The 20552-nt window shown below is 40.7% G+C and overlaps 1 protein-coding gene across 2 annotated transcripts in view; it reads right to left on the bottom strand.

Annotated features, from left to right (window-relative positions):
* The window catches only part of pde4d (phosphodiesterase 4D, cAMP-specific), a 1181705-nt gene that overhangs the window by 982722 nt on the left and 178431 nt on the right, over nt 1-20552 (bottom strand). For both annotated transcript variants that reach the window (XM_080186268.1, XM_080186277.1), the window contains exon 3: nt 19212-19447. In XM_080186268.1, coding sequence (XP_080042394.1) covers nt 19212-19447 — 236 coding nt within the window. The remainder of the gene's footprint in view (nt 1-19211; nt 19448-20552) is intronic.

Consider the following 20552-nt stretch of genomic DNA (forward strand, 5'->3'; position numbering starts at 1 on the left):
ACTGAATAGCAGGACACATTCAAGATTCTGAATGGCTTACTCCAATTGCTATTCACACACACTGTACTCCACAGAATGGTGATTTCACTAGTTGGAAGTTCAGTATTTTGACAGGAACAACTTGCCTATCAGCAACCCAAATGTGGATGGCGCCCAGCCTGAAAATTTGAGCCCTCCATTAATGCTTTCCAGCAAATGTCATCCAGCTGTCACATTTCCTTTGCTGGCTATACAACAGAACTCTAACCTCAACATGGTGGGAGAACCTAAAAGAGCAGCTTTCAGTTGCCTTCATGATCATGAGATACACATCCAAGACTGTGTACCAAGCTTATTCACCATCAAATGTTTAATCCAAGCCCTCACATGAGAGGCTTTGGTAAATATTCTGACTTAACCCCTTGAATACTCTGGTAGGTCACTGAGGGCCAAAGCCATAGAATCCCTTCAGTGCAGGAGGAGGTCATTTGGCCCATCGAGTCTGCACCAACTTTGAACAAGCATCTTATCCAGACCCACCCTCCCACCGTATCTCTGTAACCCCACACATTTACCAAGGCCAATCCATCTAACCTGCATGTGTTTGGACTATGCGAGCACCCACAGGTGCAGCAAGAAGTCGAAGGCAGGAGTCAAACCTGAGTCCCTGGTGCTGTGAGGCGACAGTGCTAACCACTGTGTCACCGTGTCGTCCTTCCCTGGCTGCAGCTGTTTACCCATTATATTCCAAACTGAGTGTGTCATTCAATCCTGCCCATGGAAAGGCTAGTAAACATTTAAAAGTCATTCTCAGTATTTAGAAAAGCTGAAACAATTTTTATCCCAATGTGAAGTGGTTTATCTCAAACTAATCAGGTTCCTTTAAATCTTGGCTTGTGTTTTAAAGTTCTGGCTTCATACCATTTCCCATGTCTATTTCCTCATTTTAAAAACCTTCTAACAGGAATGAACCAGCCATCAAACTGGCATCAATTATTTAAACTGCCTGACCTCAAACGACAGGTCAGTATTTGTCATTTCCCTTGCTAGAATCTGTTTCCACTGGCTCTCAGCAGGAAGTCTATTGTGGTTGCATTGCAAGAATTCTTAAAAATTGGCATGAAATGTTAAGAACAGATGCAGCAATGGGACAATGTAATACTAGCAAGAATTAACAAGCGCTGGGAGGAAGGGGGTCACTTGGTCCAGACTTTTGGATACAGTCATGAATAATTGAATATGGTGACAGCACCCATATCAGAGGCTGCTGCACTTCTCCAACACGTCACCAAGTTTGTCAATGGAGATTCAGAAACAACTGTCAGATGCTAGATTAGAATTGATGGCAATTCTGCAATCATCCACATCATGACAGATGGTGAGACCATAGCCGCTGTGCACAAGAAGGTGCATTCTGATGTAAACTCTAACAAAATTAACTAGCCGTAGCTGTCCAAGGTTTTTTCTTAGTTTAAAACTACATGCATCTGGCTGGAAAAGCATTGAAGTGGCATTATTAAAGTGCTCGTGCCCCATAAAACTGCGAGCAGCTCAGAGCAATTCTCCAATTTTGTAAAATTTTAAACATTCAGATGTTATTGAAATTAAACACCAGAGATGAAGTAATCCAATAAAATGTTATTTTAAAGATTAAACTAAGGTGAATTGATTTATCGAGAATTTTTGCTGCTTTATTTGTAACCTTGTTTCACTGATTCTCACCATCACGTGCATCTTTAATATCTCGGAACAATTTTGTTCTATTGATTAGGGAAATCCCCCCACCTGGTCAATGTGATGTCATGTTGGCAAGATTTATAATTTCTTCAGCAAAATGAGAAGCCTCCGAAGAGAACATACCAGGAGCGCAAAGGTAAGAATAGCCCGTGAGGGAGAAGGTCATGCCCGGGCAATGTCCTGACACCATCACTAGCAATGCCAGGGTTGTGGTTCTGGAGCGGGCCATCTGGGGAGTCCATTATGGGAAGCCATCACTTATGTGACCCTAATGTTTATGTGTTGGGGGGGAAGTTTACCCCATTGTTTTAGTTTTAACTTTAAAGTTTATTTATTACTGTCACAAGTAGGCTTACATTAACACTGTAATGAAGTTACTGTGAAAATCCCCTAGTCGCCACACTCCGGCACCTGTTCGAGTACACGATGGGAGAATTTAGCGTAGCCAATCAACTTAACCTGCACATCTTTGGACTGTGGGAAGAAATCAGAGCACCTGAAGGAAACCCACACAGATACGGGGAGAACTTGCAGAGTCCGCACAGGCAGTGACCCAAGCCAGGAATCAAACCTGAGTCCTTGGCGCTGTGAGGCAGCAGTGCTAACTACCGTGCCACTGTGCTGCCCAGGATTGTGAGAGGTGAGGGTTGGTTTACTGCTTGTGGGGGAAGGATTGCACTGATGCTTGTGTAATTGACTGGTGTTGGCCCGATGCTTATGAACGTTGGGGTGGGAGCAGGAGAAGTTGGCTCATTGCTTGTGTAGGGAGAGGGTTGCTCAGATGCATGTAAGGGGTTGCCCGATGCTTATTGAACAGGGGTTCCCCCAGTGCTTTTGGGGGGAGTTTGCCCCAGTGCTTGTGGGGGAGATTGCTCCAGTGTTTGTGAGGCGGGTGATGGTCCCGTGTCCGTAAGGGTGTTTGGGAGATTTTATTTCAAATGCAGGCTGAGATGGCCTTTAAAGACAGCTCCCCAATCCCTGTGGAGCTGGTATTTCTGGCTGTCTCGGGCTCTACCTCACCAGAGTGACAGCATAAACCACACCCCTAGATTCTGTGTTCACTGAGTGCCAGAGAAGCTGGGGAGAAAACTTGGCTGTGCAGCCAGCAAGCAATGTGTTGGTTTTATCACTGAAACCGATACTCTGACAAATTAAATGAAGATTTCACCATTAGTGTTTTGTTCTATTTCTGTTCACAAATTTATATCAATACATAAGTCTAAATTCATTGTAATAAGTGTTCTCCCACTTTGAACATAAAATTACCTTTATTACAAATAATAGATATTATCTATTATTTACTGTGTTACTGTTATTTCATGCCTTTACATGCTGTCCATTGGTCTCTCCCTGGTTCCCTCAACTTTGGATACGTATAATACACCAAGAATTGTAGATACACCAAGAATTGTAGAATTCCCCTCTTACTTCTTAACTCTAACCACATGAAGTCTAACTTAACACAATCCCAAGAATTGCTCCAATCTCACGCTCTGATGAAATGCTTCATTAATAGCACCAACATTTTATGCTACCACATCATTCCTGAAAGTTAAAGCAGAAATTTCCTTGACCAAATCTAAATACATCTCTATTCTATGATGGCCAGATTTTGCTGAAATATAGCAGCAATTTTTTAATGATGACAAGTTACAATATTTGTTGAGAAATTGGATTCTAAAGAGAGGGTTTTAAGAGGAAGGGGTACACATGAATTCTAAACCATGACAAGTTTCAGGTCCATTTATGCCACTTTATTCCTAGCTTCACAAAAATGACATTTTCCTCTGAACATGCCCCTGATTTTCATGAAAAGCTATAGCACTTGCATTTTAATTGATCATTCAACTCATCAGAGAAAGATAACATCCCAACCACCGAGTTGATTATGATCAACTAACTCAACACAGGCTGGCAATTATGGCAATTAAGCTGGGACACCCTTTCATCTGTATAAATAAACACCGGCGTAGGTAACACATTTACCATTTGGTTGTCACAGAAACAAACATAACACAGATACATTCAAATATTTATGTTACATTTTTATTTTGTATTAGTTTTGTTGCCGTACTTGCTGAATCTTATTAACAATTCAAATCTGAATAAAATTATACTTCAATACCCATAACCTACTTTGGTGATATTGTATGGGGAATTAATTGACAACATTTAATTATTTAGAAGCTTAATCACAATATTGTGACTCATATCAATTGGTATCACAGAAATAAAAGTATTTGCATTTAAGAATTAATTTCTGATACCTACAATAATCACATCAAAACATCAACTGCTACTCAGAAGTTTCTTAATATCTTAATATAATTTAACGTTGCTATGTTTAGAATCCAGTTTCACAACAAATATAATTTGATCTACCTAATAACTTGCCATTACAAAGAAAAGGGCGGCAAAATTAGCCTGAATCATATCTAACAGAATCTGCAACCAGCTGGACAAATAGTTTGAAAACAGAAATTGAATGCTTCAAAATGATAAATTAAGAACTAATTTTGCATATTGCTGCCTTTGATTGATACATTGGTAAATGCCTGCAAAATTGAAATCCTCGTTTTGTGGCTAAAAGTTTATGATAAAAGTCACAAAAATTTTCAGCTTTACCTTTATTATTGACATGTTGGGAATGTTTGCTTGATTACTTTTTGCAACTTTTTTGATTATAGAGAATGCAAAAAGAAAAAATCATAAGAGACTTGTTTTCTGCTCAAAAAAGTTGGTAAGCATAAGATTGTATTTGTGCTTCCTGTAAACTGGGGAACTGCTGGTTAAAAGGTAGCATCTCAGGAGGAGTGGGAGCCAGTTACTGATAGTCAGTGAATGACCTCGAAAAACAATAGTGAAATGTGCTGACAAATTTTCAATTGAATTGTTGGTATTCTAAAAAGAATCCATCGTCATTAAAGTACTATTTTGGGAGGAATTGAAGGCAGGTTTGAATGTGGGGATGCAAGCAAAATCCGAGAATAATAAATTTTGCCAATTCCCCAACTTGTTCTGATCTTCTCCCACTTTTGCTGGAGGCAGCTTCTGTGTGGTGACGTCAATCCATCCAGTAATGGGAAGCCAATTAATCTTGTTAAATGGGCAATTAGTAGCAATTGTCCAAAAGCAATGCAATTTCGATGGCATCGCATGGGCCTTTTGCAGCATGTCAGAACTTTAGCTAGTCAGGGAAGGCAACAGCACAGCAGGAGGTTGAAGAGGCATGAACATACAATGCAATTTGACTGTCTAATGTGCAAACGTCAAGCATGAGGGTAGAGACTTGCCATTGCAAGAGCAGCTCCTTGAGACTGCTGCTGCCAACAGTGCTGAGGATGCTCGTTCCCTTAGCTTTCTCTCGTAACCATCTCACTCTGCACACTTCTGAGCTTGGTGCCTCTAAAATATCCTTACCCTAGCCAAAAGTGAAGGCTTTTGATGTGTTCATTAGTGCTCCCTCCCTCTCAACCCACCCACCATCACTAATGGGGCAGTGACCCCAGAGGCAGCCTGCTAATTAGTCACTTTCCAAAAGACTGACCCAGAAAGCTTGCTGCTCTGACCACAGAGTTATAGATCGATAATTAGGCCTGATGAATGAATATGTTCACTGTCTGGAATATTCAATCCTTAGTCTACAAGGCTGGACATGTCAGGAATCACACCAAGTCCACACAGTCTTCAGTATTGAATATTTATCAATTTTTGTCTTCATGTCAAAGTCATCAGGAGAAAGCAACAATGTTAACTGAATGTTACCTGAAGTTAGATTTCTCAGAGGACAGGCTCCCTGAGGATTATGGTTATACAATTTAGATAAATATTTGAGTGGAGACTAATAATTAAAGCTCTTAAAATAATGATAAAATAATGATAATTTGTCCTGAGGCACTGTGCAGTAGGAGGAGAGAAAAAACTAGAGCAAGTGGTGCAGATTCAAGGTGGGAAAATGAATACTGGTGTCTGAGTGCCTATTCTTAGGCTGAGTTGAAGGAAAAGTGTGCAAAAGTATGTGGGAGGTGACAGGAGACTGGAGGAGGCCGCAGAGATCAGTTGGAGCATTTGTTAATCAATACAATCATTTAAACTTTGTGTTTGAGTCATTGAAAGCTAGTGCAGATTCTTGAAGATGGGGGACACTGGTGAGTGGCACTTAGTAAGGATAAGATATGCAATGAAACTTTGGACAATGGAAGATGAGAGACTTGTAGGATGATGTTGGAGAAATGAAGCCTAGAGTTGATCAAAGTGCAGAAAAGGACTTCAGTGGGGAGATGCTGTAACAGGAACATAGTCAGGCAATGTTAGAAACATAAAAACATAAAAAATTGAAACAGGAGACGGCCACTTGGCCCTTTGAGCCTGCTCCGCCATTCATCAAATTCAATATCCTGATCCTGTTGTGGAGGTGGGACCAAGCAGTTTTGAGAATAAATAGGATTTTGGAGTTTGTACTTCAGCCCTGCATCAAACAGAATAACAAGGTTTTGTATTATTGAGCTCAACCTGATCAAGTGACTAACTGGAAACAGTTACAGAGAAAGAGAGGTTATGACGGAACTGAAAACAAAGGGCAGACTTTTTCAGTGGAAGTCCCTTTGCTGGGCCAAAAGCAGGACCCCACTTCAGCAGATGACAGGAGTCAAGGGAGCACTTTCCAGTGACAGCCAATAAATTGGCCAACAGCTCTCCAGCTACAGCAGCGCTCCCCATCGTGTTGATAAAATTACATAGGAAATTGACCATTTGGCCCAATCAACATATGAGTGTTCATGCTCCATTTAAGCCTCCTTCATTCTTTCCTCATTTAAATTTATCATCGTAGCCCTCTAACCCTCTTTCCCTCATTTTCTTGTCTAGCTATCCCTTAAATGCATCCATACTAACTCTTTATATCCTCAATTTGAAAGGCTCTCTTCAGGCTGGCACTTCAGAATGCCATTGCCAGGAAAAAATTGTTCAAGAAGTCTTTTGTTCCCAGTGCTATAAGCTTACTAAATAGTATAATGTAAACTCAACCTGCTGTTTTTATTTATTCTACTTATCCTACCACATTAAGTGCTTTAATAGCAGACTGCAATGTGTTATATTTGTCTGATATGGATGTGTGCAGAAATGTAAGAATGTAGCTGTACATGAAATATTCACTGTTTTTAAACTAATGACCACATCCACTATTTGCTTCAACAACTCCCTGCGGTAGCAAGTTCCACATTCTTATCACTCTTTAAGAAAACACATTTCTTCTGAATTCCTTATTGGATTTCTGCGAAAGCTGTACAGTGGATAGTTAAGAGGGGTATGTTTGTAATATTTAATTCTATAAATAAATGTAAGACTGTGAAACAATGGCTCCAGTACTATCCTTCTCCAACTGGCCATGCAGAGATGAACATTTTACAAGACCAGCAAGAGTGCTCTGGCAAAGCTGTGGATTTCAAGTTAATAGATAGTCTGGCTAATTTACTCAACTTATCATTATGTTATGAAATGCCTACATGTAACAGAATAGACCCATTCCCATTCCCCAAAGGCAAAGTCGAAAATGTAATCAAATGGAATGGATTATCAATAACAGGCAGAGATGTGTAATTTATTACATGGGTTCAATTCCTGGCTTGGGTCATTGTCAGGGGAGTTTGCATATTCTCCCCTTAGTGTCAGGGGAACTAGCTAGGATAATTGCATGGGATTATGGGGAATAGGGGCTGGATGGGATTGTGATTGGTGCAAACTCGATGGGCCAAATGGCCTCCTTCTGCACTGTAGGATTCTATGATTAAAAATACTGAAATTAAAATCCTTTGCTAGGGGGATAAACATGTTAAATACAAACTTAAAATCAAGGTAATTGAAAAATTGATGTACATATATTTATTCACTTTTAATAATACTTCGTAAAATCATTTGAACAATGAACTATGATGTAATTTAAAAGCAATTTCAGGTTACAGCAGTTTTACAGCAGGAACTGTAATTCATTTCAAACAAAACACAATCATTTATTGTCATAATTGACTTACTCCGATATCTTTAAAACACAGCTTCTACGGTCAATACAATGAATAATCTGGCAATTTAGAAGCTATTCAATGCGAACAAATGTGTTCAATCTATTTGGTAAGAAATGCACTCAAATATTTCTTTAAAAATGATTACTGTAAAGAAGGCTGACTGCAATGTTTACCATTAGAATTGATGTTATGAACTAGATTTTGAAAAAGACCTTCAAAAAGTTTCATATGAAGGGCAATAATTTCAACTTACATTGGAATTGCAGGAAGAGTAGATGGTTAGAGGCCTATAGTGTCACTAAATATTGTTGTGCCCACCCAGTACTTCTTTCACTGATCCTGTTAAACGTTGAGGGCTATAGAGTCATAGAGATTTACAGTATGGAAAAGGGCCCTTCAGCCCAACTTGTTCATGCTGCCCTTCTTTTAACCATTAAGCTAGTCCCAATTGTTCATGTTTGGCCCATATCCCTCTATACCCATCTTACCTTGTCTAAATGCTTTTTAAAAGATAAAATGGTACCTGCCTCGACTACTATCTCTGGCAGCTTGTTCCAGACACTCACCACTTCTGTATGAAAAATTGCCCCTCTGGACCCTTTTGTATCTCTCTCCTCTCATCTTAAACCTACGCCCTTCAGTTTTAGACTCCTCTACCTTTGGGAGTTCTGGGGAAAGTTCCTAAATTTACATAGCACAGTCCTCATCACCAGGGCTGCTTCTAGGCTGCCTGGCTGAAGGTGTCTTTGTAAAGTGGCCGAACTGCATTTTTAATAATTTTCTTTCTTTAGGCACCCAAACCACATGGTTTCCCTCCCTGCCCAGTGGAACTTTCCTAAATTAATGGATGAATGGTGACAGATTGGTGAGATTGAAACTCTTGACCTGGGTATCCTAATCCTAGCCACTCTCTGTTTCACATTAACGGCCTTATTTCGGACAGACTGAACTCCTGCCTCACAAAAAAAATTCAGAAACTCTCCAAGGGGTTGGAACCTAATCTCATTTAAAGCTCTGCCATTTCACTCCCACCGAAGTTACAATGAGAATGAACGAGAGAGGCTATGAATTTTCAACCAAAACGTTGTGCTAGGGAAGCACTGAATGTAGGTTCCCAAGTCTCAGTTTTGCTGTTCTTTTTTACTGATTTACATTAGCCAGTATTCTGCAGCTTTACAGAAACAGGTCAAATTCATCAAGAATGCCAAACTAGTGAGGCAATTAAATTTAAGGAGGAAGTCAAGAATTTTTAAAAGATAAATTGACAATGGAAGGAAGGATATGACTTTAAACATGCTGCTACTCTTCAGAAATTGAGTCAATTGAGTGCTCTGCAAATCAATGTAAATAAAACCAAACAGATACATATAGCCTACGTATGTGTGAACTTCTGTATCTTAATGACCAACCAGTAGAGGTTATAGAGTGTAGACCAAAAGCTAATCTTTACAAGTACACTTACTGTACTTTTAAAAACATCAGGAAGCATTTGTTTTTAATCAGAAAACTAAAAGGGTTTAGAGGAGTCAAGGGGGACAATTTTTCAAGAAAAATTCTAAGTGCCCTGCTAGCATGAAAATGGGAGAGCTTCAAATCCATTTTTGGGTGAGTCTTTACTCCAAATCTTATGGACTCAAACAATGAAAAAAACAGGCTAGACCATTTCCAGCCACTGGATGGAGTGGGCGGGGCTCAAATCACCAGCCAGTTTGCTGTACAGCAGAGGGAGCTTTTGCAAATGTGCACACCTCTGTGGCTCAGTGCCAAGATGTCCAGTGGGCAGTGTCAAGGTGCCAGGCCCGCACTGTCCAAGGGCCACCCCATCCATGCCTTCAACCCCCCTGGGGGGCCTCAATGGCCTGCAGTTCTACCAGAAAGGCCAACAGAACTGTTCTCATTCATGGGGACCAGTTGTTTTCCTCGCCAGAGAAAACATCTTCTGGCGAGGCCACAAAGTTAAGTGAGCAAGGATGATTGTGTCTTGGGCTCATTAATAACATGTTAATACTGATTTAAATATATTTAAATAAATTATTCAGCTCTCGCCAGAAATGGGTGAGAGGCAGAATGTGCCAGATATCCAGTGCTGGTACAATCGCGAGAGGTGAGAAACAGGGCCTGAGTCTGATTTTTTGTCTCTTGTGTGATTTTTCCACCTCACTCCAACCATCGATGGGTGGGGTGAGCCGGTAAAATTGCAGCCAAGATATTTTAGAGAGGGTACACAAAGATCTGATAGAGAGCACTCAACATGACAGTCTGGCCTGGTAACATGAGTGTGAAATGCAAAAGTAAGCTGGTCAGAATAGTCAACACTGGGTAAAATTTTTGGTAGACAGCAGACACAGATTAATAACTTACTTGTTTTCTATAGGCCCCCCAATTGTAATAGAGATGTGGAGGAGGAAATGGCAAAGCAGATTATGGATAGGTGTGGAGGTCACAGGGTAGTTATCATAATTTTCCAAATATTGATTGGAACCTTATTAGGTTGAATAGTTCAGATGGGACACTTTTCGTACAGTGTGTGCAGGAGGGTTCCCTGACACAATATGTGGATAAGTCGACAAGAGGTGGGGCCACATTAGACTTGGTACTGGGAAATGAATCGGGCCAAGCATGAGATTTGTTTGCGGGAGAGCACTTTGGAGATAGTGACCACAATTCACAGTCTTTTATTATCGCAATGGAGAAGGATAGGGTCACACGGCAGGTTTATAGTTGGGATGGGGTAATTAATACGATTAGGCAGGAATTAGGGAGCATAAGATGGGAACAGAAACTGTTAGGTATGGACACAAACAAAAAGTGGAGCTTGTTCAAGGAACAAATACTGTGTGGCCTAGATAGATATGTCCCTGTCAGGCAGAGAGGAAATGGCTGAGTGAGGGAACCATGGTTCACAATGGAACTTGAATGCCTTGTCAAAAGGAGACAGGAAACTTACGTAAGGGTGAAAAAAACAAGGTTCAGTTGGGTCGCTTGAGTGTTACAAGGTAGCAAGGAATGAGTTAAGAAAAGGGCTTATGAGAACCAGGAGGGGGCATGAGAAGTCCATGGCAAGTCGCATAAAGGAAAAACCCCAAGGCTTTTTCCTCTTATGTGAGAAATAAAAGAATGACCAGGGTGAGGTTAGGACCAGTCAAGGATACTAATAAGAACTTGTGCATGGAGTCAGAAGAGATAGGTGAGGTGTTAAATGAATACTTTTCTTCAGTGTTCACTAAGGAGAGGGGCCATGTTTTTGAGGATAAGAGTGTGATACAGGCTGATAGGATGGAGGAGATAGATGTTCTGAGGGAAGATGTATTAGCAATTTTGAAAAACCCGAGGGTCAATAAGTCCCCTGGGCCAGATGAGATACATACTTTAGGAGGCCAGGGATGAGATTGTGGGGCCTTTAGCTTTGATCTTTGGGTCCTCATTGTCCACAGGGATTGTGCCAGAGGACTGGAGAATGGCGAATGTTGTTCCTCTCTTCAAGAAAGGAAATAGGAATGACCCTGGTAATTGTAGGCCAGTTAGTCTTACTTCGGTGGTCAGTAAGTTAATGGAAAGGGTCCTGAGGGATAGAATTTATGACCATTTGGAAAGATGCAACTTAATCCGGGATAGTCAGCAGGGTTTCATGAGGGGTAAGTCTTGCCTCACAAATTTGATTGAATTCTTTGAGGAGGTACCTAAGTGTGTGGATGAAAATAGAGGAGTTGGTGTCGTATACATGGAATTTAGTAAGGCATTTGATAAGGTTCTCCATGGTAGGCTCATGAAGAAAGTAAGGAGGTGTGGGATAGAAGGAAATTTGGCCGATTGAATAAGTAACTGGCTGTCTCATAGAAGACAGAGGGTGCTGGTGGAGGGAAAATTTTCAAACTGGAGGCCAGTTACCAGCCATGTACCACAGGGATCAGTTCATAAGGTTCATGGTGGGAGATATAGGAGGGATGTCCGAGCTAGATTCTTCACTCAGAGAGTGGTTGGACTCTGGAAATGCACTGCCTGCTGTGATAGTGGAGTCGGACACTTTAGGAACTTTCAAGTGGTTGTTGGATAGGCACATGGAACAACCAGAATGATAGGGAGTGGGATAGCTTGATCTTGGGTTTGGACATAGCTCGACACAACATCGAGGGCCGCAGGGCCTGTACTGTGCTGTACAGTTCTATGTTTTATGTTCTATGTTCTATTAACAATGCAGTTAAGAGGAAAACCAGAGGGATCATCAGTGATCCCTCTCACACATTATTTCCTCAATCTGAAAGGCTTCTTTCAGGCTGACACTTTAGATGCCTATTGCCAGAAAACATTAATTCAAGAGATCTTTTGGTCCCAGTGCTATAAGCTTTTTAAATAGCATAGTATAAACTCAACTTGCTATTTTTATTTATTTTTTACTTATTTAACTGCAATAAGTGCTTTAATGGTAGAATGTAATGTGTAATCTTTCTGTGGTATGGATGTATGTTATATAAGTACAAACGTATGAATGTAGCATTCATGAAATTTTTACAACCTTACAGAGTGGTATGGTAGCACAGTGGTTAGCACTTCTGACTCACAGTGCCAGGGACTCAGGTTCAATTCCCAGCTTGGGTCTCTGTGTAAGGTCTGCATGCTTCCCCCGTATGGGTTTCCTCTGGGTGCTCCGGTTTCCTCCCACAGTCTGAAAGATGTGCTGGTTAGGTACATTAGCCATGCTAAATTCTCCCTCAGTGTGTCCCAAACAGCCACCCAGACTCGGAGATTTTCACAGTAACTTCATTGCTGTGTTAATGTAAGCCTACTTGTTTATTCGAATAAATAAACTTAATGACTGTATGATTATATGTTATAATGGAGTTGAAACCAAAGACAAATTTCCACTTTTGTGTGGAGAATAAAGTTCTATTCAATCTAGAATTTGTCAGATAAAATATGAAAATTGATGAAACACTGGCAGATTGATATTAATTTAGGTAGATGTAAAACATTACAGAGGAAGAATACATTCCAAGAATGTCATCGAATTGGCCAAGTATGAGGTTACAAGACAATTCTGGCTTCAGTGGGTTGGGCCCACAGTGTGTTCAGAAATAGTGGAACCAATAAAAACAAATAAAACTCCTGGAGTCTGGCTCAAATTAGAGTTACCAGCCACAATAAATAGTATCCCAATGAAAGCATGGAGTCAATGTGGAAAGAGACTCTAAAATGATTTCAAAAGGATATTTTTAAGAATACAATCCTATTATTCAACCTTAACTGGCTGCATTGCACAGGTGACAACTCCATGGTGTCAGCAACATAGGATTATGGAAATCAATTCTTACACATACAATCTTGAACCATGTTCTTGAACAGGCACTCATTAAGGTTTAACTGAAGGTAATCAATGTTACTGATGGCATTCTGCTCACATATCATTGTACATTTCTCACTTGATTGGTTCAACTATTACTTTATTCAATTTGAGTGGATTCTAAAAGCATTGTTCGGTGAAGAATCTGGGTCTTGGAGAATGATTTGAATGAAGGTAGATTTTTCATTGGTCCTTGATGAAGTAAGTTTCTTTTTAAAGTTTGGGTGTCCAGATTGCACATAATATTGTAAAGTGGCATTTGTGAAAGTATGGCCGGGATTCTGTCAAAAAAAACCGAGTTGGAAAACGGGAGTATTTCCCACCCTTTTTTTGGGCTTACTGACCAGAGTGAATCTCCAACACTCTGAGCATTGCAGAGTGCCTAACATGATTCTCTCTGGTACGTGGTGGGAAGGACCTATTCCTGCCTGAGAGGTTGGCAGCATGGTGCTGAGCAGGTCACTGCACATGCGCCAATCTGTCAGAGTGAAGATCGGTGCGCGCACAGTGGCTTACCCCCCCCCCCCCCCACCATTTGCCAGGCTCCCGATCACTGGGCTTCTGATCACTGGCCACTCCTGCAACCCCCTCTTGATGCTGGCCTTCTGACCTACCCCCTCCTCATCAGCCTATGAGTTCTCCCTGGGCCAGCCCTGATGTCCCTCCCACTCCATGGCCAGCCCCCATACCCCCACCATCCCGATAGCCAGGCCCAACCACACACCCCCACCCTGAGCCCCAACAGCCCTCACTCCGTCCTCCCTTCCCATTGATCCTGATCACAGAGTGGCAGCAAGTCCCCCCCAACTGATCGCCTCCAATTAGCCTCTCCCCCAGTATGGCCTGTCTCCATCTGGCTCACATCCCTGGGCTGGCATTGTCCACTTGCCATTATCTTGACCTCCCTTGGGGGCCTCAATGGCCTCTATTCCCTCCAGCAGGGTCAGGACACCTGTTCCCCACTAGTGCAGAGCAGTAATAAACAACGTGGAGGGAACCACTCCCAACAGGGAGGGAGATGCTAGTGGGCTCAGAGAATACCATTCCAGGCTCACTAATCATATTGAAATTGTAATTTCAATCTGATAATCCGCTCTATGCTGATTTCTGGCATGAACCCGATTGCACTGAAAAAAAGGTCCTTGGAAACACACGACTGGCCTCGCTAAAGGTCCGTGGTGTCTCTGCCTATATGTTTCAAATGTCTTTGTGATGTATCCCAGTATATTTTCATTGAAATCAGCTTTTAATTGAATAGAAATGGGGCCGAGCTGTAATGTTGATCACTGGCACTCGGTTAGCCTGTGGAATCAACCCATACAGTTTCAGGTTCAATCTGTTATTCCTTAACCTATCCATTTGATTCAGTTGGATTCTTTTTAATGCTACACAGCTCTTTTATGTTAATCACCTTGCCACATAGATTTATATTACCAGCACTGTTGTCATTGTACATTTCTCACTTGATTGGTTCAACTATTACTTTATTCAATTTGAGTGGTTTCTAAAAGCATTGTTCGGTGAAGAATCTGGGTCTTGACGATCTTTCAGCATCAGGTGTCATTATGTGGAAGTGATTTTCAGGTAGCTTTAAGGCACTTTCCCAGTAATGTTTTACTCAAGCTTCACTTTCTCTATGTCACAAGTTGCACTCTTTCAATATATCATTGTTAAGAGGATCATGATAGTTGCATGAGGCAATTGACCTATTTGATTTTCCCTTTATTCAATGAAAACATCTCACCTCCATTCATATTTTCTACTTTTGTGGTGAAAACCCGATCATGAGAATCCGAGACACATTGCATTGAGTCAGACGGTGGTCAGACACAACATTGAATAAAATTGCGAGGTAAAAATCCAGAAAATGGTTGTTGATAGCGACAAAATTTCAAGCAGTTAACTTATGCTGAAACAATATTTTACTGATTGAACACTGAGATGGGAGATGTAATGGATGATGTTATTAATAATAACATGCAAAATGCAGAACTTTACAGCAATCGAGTTGATTGAGCAGCTATGTTTTCTTTAATAATTTTATTAGGAACTAAGTTAGAAGAGGAAGGATCAATGTGCCAGTATAAATCCCTCTATTGGAACTGCTGAAGACGAAAAGCTATCTTTCTTTCATAATGAGAGTAAATAGGTTATAGAAAATATTTGTATTGGTTTTCTTTTATTCTCAGATAAAGAATTTGGATTTCTGATTTGGAAGGTTGTCTCCAATGGATGAGACTTCTGCTCACCATGGAGATCGAAACGTCCTCCAGGCCTTTGGCCCTGGTGTAACTTGTCAATATGTACCCCTATGGATCCCATGCACTACCCACCCCACCAGCACTCAGTTTTTTAGATCCAGCATGCCAAACTGGAGCTGGAAACTGACTGCATTTGGCTTTTGGAAAGAGGAAGAGGCAGCATTTGAACAGTCTATAACACTGGAACGTTTGGGTCAAGTGAATGGAATTGCTGAACCTGTGCACAGTGATACCCTGAAAATGATTGCACGGTTATCTTGGAATGGTACTGTGCCTTTAAGAAATGTATTTTTTAAATCATGTTCTCTGCAGTTTGTAAGCAAGCCTCTTGTTTATGTTGTGGCACCGGCTGCCTGATTAGATGTCCTTTTATTGCTGCTTAAATGGTTTAATTGGAATTTTTAATCTGGATCTAATGTACTGTTTTATGAATTTGTAACCCTTTTGAATTGTTAGGGGGAAGGATGATTGACAGGTCAGGTGACAAGAATCTTTGACTTTCAGTTTGGCTGCTGTCTGTTATTTTGGTTGGAAGGTGCTTGAACTTCAGACTGAAAGGCAGTGAGGTGGGATTTTATGGCCTTGCTTGTCCCAAAACCGCAAAACCCCACCTGAGGTCAACGGATCTTCCAATGCTCTGCCCCTCGCCAGCTCCAATTCCCATGGTGGGTGTGATGGTAAAATTCCAGCCAGTATTTCTGTGCCTCTCTCCCAGTATTAGTAATTCTTCGATATTGGAATCAGGTTTTCTTGCTTTCCTGGAGTGAAAAAGTCTGATGTTGGTGATTTGCTAGCTAAAGGCCAGCAATGGTATTATCTACCTCAAAGTGCTGGGAGTTTCCAGAAGACGGAAGGCAGAGTTTCAATGCTCCAACCAAAGAACTAAGTTCCAGTATCATGTAAGCAATCTTATTTTCTATGCTAAACCTGTGGCAGGTGAATTTTTATCAGAAGGCTTTGTTGTATTGGAACAGTGCATTTAGTTATAAAGTCATAGAGGTTTACAGCATGGAAACAGGCCCTTCGGCCCAACTTGCTCATGCCACCCTTTTATTTTAAACCCCAAAGCTAGTCACAATTGCCTGCATTTGGCCTATATCCCTCTACCCATCTTATCACATGATTGGTAAAAGCTACTGCTTTTTTTCCATGTGTTAACTGTACTCTTAAATAAACTTTGTTCAATAAAAGCTCCTTTGTAGGTCATTTAAATCATACCTGAAGTGAAGCATCTCATGCTTACCCTAACTAAATTCCAAGTGCAAAACTTATGGTCTAGGTTGACTTCATCAAATGCCTTGGAGTTTTTGGCCTGGAATATAACAATCTCTCCATTGATGCTTGAACAAAGGAGATTGGGCCCTAACAAGTGGACATGGTGTCTAATGTTTAAGCCAGTCAACTAGTGAGAAAAAGAGCAGAGATTTGTTTCCCTTGTTGCAGTTGAGTTTGCTCACCCAAAAGTAAGTAGCCACATTTTATAGAAGGATTTATGTCTAGAAGAAAGACAAAGAAATTGCAGGTACAACAGACTTTGTCCCTAAGTACATTTCTAACATGATACTCTCTTTAAGCACCAAAAATATGTAGGACAAAGCCAGGAAGCCTAAGCCACTAAGTTTACGAAGCCTATTGAAAATAGATGTGCTACTAACTATCAGCACTAAACCACTCAGAAAATAAGTTTCTTGATTAAAATATAATTTCCGAAGCAGTCTTAACATTTGCCTTATCATGCACTTCAACTCAAGGATGTTTCATTAATAAATTCTACTTGGAATTTTCAAAAACATTCAGTGTTGATCTATCTTCAATGGCCAGTTGTCTCAGCATGCTGGATGTTGAAAGCTGCCGTCTTCTTCATTATCTCCGTCCCTTCATAATCTCTGTCCCTTCATAATTACTTTCAGTTCTGACAAAAATGCATACTCCCTTAAATTGCGGTCAGATGGCTGCTAATATTTAACCTGCAGATTATGTCAATGTAATCCTATCAGATAGATTGACAATTTCAATCTATTTTGCCTTATATTTTAACATGACTTACTTCACATCATCAATGTTTCACATGCATTATTTATGTACCCTACCATTTGGAAACTCTCCAAATAACAATCTCAATTTAATTATAATCATCAAAATGACAGGCATAAAGCACACAAACCCTATAGTTTAAGATAAATGCTTTGGCACAGTTTCTGTGTTCAGGTATGTTTTCCTTTTCCTCCAACTGAACTAAAGGAGGACAGGTTACATTATGTGAATATGATGGTGGGTTAACTTGCCTCATGCCAAATAATAATGCCTACATCCTGCAAAGTAATAGGCCCAGATTTTTACCACAAAAACCCAGACATAGGCCGTAAACCCAGCATTTCCTGGGGATGATTTTTTGGCCTTCCTGTGGCCTGTGGTGTGTTTCTCACTGCAGGGAGGTAGTGCTTCGTTTACCAGTGATGGGATCTTCTGCTCCCGCTTCTCTTAATGGGATTTCCTATTGACTGAGCCCCACACCGTCAGGAAACTCATGGCAAGAGTGTTGAGTTTCCTGACGGTGTGGGGCTCAGTCAATAGGAAATCCCATTAAGAGAAGCGGGAGCAGAAGATCCCATCAGCATGAAGAGCCAGAAAATTCCAGCCCTCATCTTTGCAGGGGTGAGACTAGAGGCAGAGTTTTGTACATGCACGGTTCACAGAGACAGCTAGCCAGTTAAATCACTAGCTGCTTCCTGAAATGGGATTTTGAAGGTCAGGAGTGTGAAAACCTGAGTATGTAGATTAAAACAGGTGAGAGGAGGTCTAAATTTGGTGGATTTGTTTGGATAGTCAGAGAGGAATGGTACCCTTTGAATTGGGTCCTGGGACACCTGTGAGAGAGGTTGGGCACTCTTTCAGAGAAGCAAAGCATCTTCTGAGGTTGCTACAATTGAACACGATTGTGCACTTTTTATGCACACATTCATTTGAACTGTCAGGCTGTCAAGGAACGGCCCAGCTGTCAAAGAACTGTCCAGCTGTCAAGGAACAGCCCAGCTGTCAAAGAATTGTGAAAGATATCAAATTGTCAAAGATAGCTGGGATCCATGGATTGGCTAAACAGGCATGGATGGAACATAAGTAATTTATGGGAGGTGAGGGACAATGAGGGGTGAGAGCTGGTTGGCTTTTTTTGTTTTAAGCTTTTCTTAAATTCATTTAAACACAGATCCAGTGCAGAGGCAGGTCTTCTGCCCAGCATGCCTACACACCTGGCAGTCCCTGCACACGTTCTTGTGTTGCCCACTCTGAGGTCAATTTCAGCAAACTTTCTCAACTTACAAACAGACATTTTAAAAGTCAGGTTCGACAATTTGAGAAATCCCCCGACTCTGCACACTCGTCCCAGGCACAGAAATCTGGGCCATACATAGATGTTCTATGAGTAATCGCAAAGTAGAACTCAATGTTTTCATTTTCTTCTAAAAAGAAGCACTTATGAGAATTTATTCTCATTTCAGCATGAGTCAGCTCCTTCTGCTTGTTCGAACAGAACTATTTATTTTTTAAGGCATAGGTTTGCATGCCAGCTGAAACCAAATGAGATATGTCCTCACCCCAGGTGACATATCAATACTCCAATTTCCATTATTGAGCGAAGTCAATCATAAACAACACACCTGAGTGCTGCAAATAGTCATTACCACATCCAGTGCAGAAAGTTAGCTTGGTTCCAATTTTCCTTTTTCAAGGATCCATCTCTACTGCAAAGAACCCCTGCTTAATTTATTGTTTACTGGCAATGAAAATGCCTGAATTAATAGAAAGAAGATATTTAACAGCTTCAGCACCAAGGATCACACATAAAATGAACATTATTGTTTATTAATATCTATTTACCTTGAATTGTCTGCAGCAGTAATAGCAATTAAAGGAAGAGTCTTTAGAGGAAGAGTTGTTGGCCTTGGTATGTGCTCCGTTTCTGATTTTTTTTCCCAATCATACTGTTCTGCCAGTCTGAATGCTAACGGCGGAAGCTGCAAAGCATGGAATGATAGTCTTCGTACAAGATATGGTTCCATTTCCAATTGCACTTCTGAATCCAGGCTATCAGACTCAGAAATTTCATCTGTGCACTATGTAAAAGAAACAAAATTATTTGTTACCAACTGATTTACAGTGGTAAATCATTCCTCCAATAAATCCTAAATGACATAAACTTTGACTATGACCAGAGACCATGTTGTACCTTCCATTATAGTATAAAGGGTTAATGTTATATATGTTAATGTATAGTCTGCATGATCAGTAATGTAAGATCATCTGACAGCAGAGCATGGAGAGAGATAGTTCTATGTAGAACCTCACGTTAGGCTTATAATGTACATCGTTATTATAATGTTCAATAATAGGTAAAGTTTACCAACAACTTTGTCTCCAGAATTTTCTGTAAGTCCAGATCATAAAAAGAACCTCTAATGCCCACAATGATAATGACAGATCCACCTCCAAAGCCTCTTTCCTGTTGTCCAGTTGAACGTGACAGTGCTTATTTGCTGCTTTTTATCTGTACATTAACCCTCGGTGACACCATTCAAAGACTTGGGCCTAGATAAACACACCACATTGTCCAACTTATGGCCATTAAATAGCCTCTTAGCCTACAAATGGCAGATGGAAAGCACATGTTCATTAGGATTGTTAAAGGTGTTAGTCCCTTGGAATAACCAAATAAAGACTTTAATATCTGCTTGATGCACTTACTGTTAGATTATGTTCAGCGTAGATAGAGAATTGGTTAACTAACAGAAAGCAAAGAGAGGGGATAAATAGGTGCTTTTCTGGTTGGCGATCAGTGACTAGTGGTGTGTCTCAGGGATCAGTGTTGGGACCACAATTGTTTACAATTTACATAGATGATTTTGAGTTGGGGAACCAAGTGTAGTATGTCAAAGTTCGCAGATGACACTAAGATGAGTGGCAAAGCAAAATATTGCAAAGGACACTCAATGTCTGCAAAGGAATATAGATAGTCTAAGTGTTTGTCATTTTTATAAATGACCTGGATGAGGGCGTAGAAGGATGGGTTAGTAAATCTGCGGATGACACTAAAGTCGGTGGATTGTGGACAGTGCGGAAGGATGTTGCAGGTTACAAAGGGACATAGATAAGCTGCAATACTGGGCAGAGAGGTGGCACATGGAGTTTAATGTGGAAAAATGTGAGATGATTCACTTTGAA

The sequence above is a fragment of the Carcharhinus amblyrhynchos genome, chromosome 1, assembly GCF_965287045.1.
Source record: "Carcharhinus amblyrhynchos chromosome 1, sCarAmb.v2.hapA, whole genome shotgun sequence".
Lineage (NCBI taxonomy): Eukaryota > Metazoa > Chordata > Chondrichthyes > Carcharhiniformes > Carcharhinidae > Carcharhinus > Carcharhinus amblyrhynchos.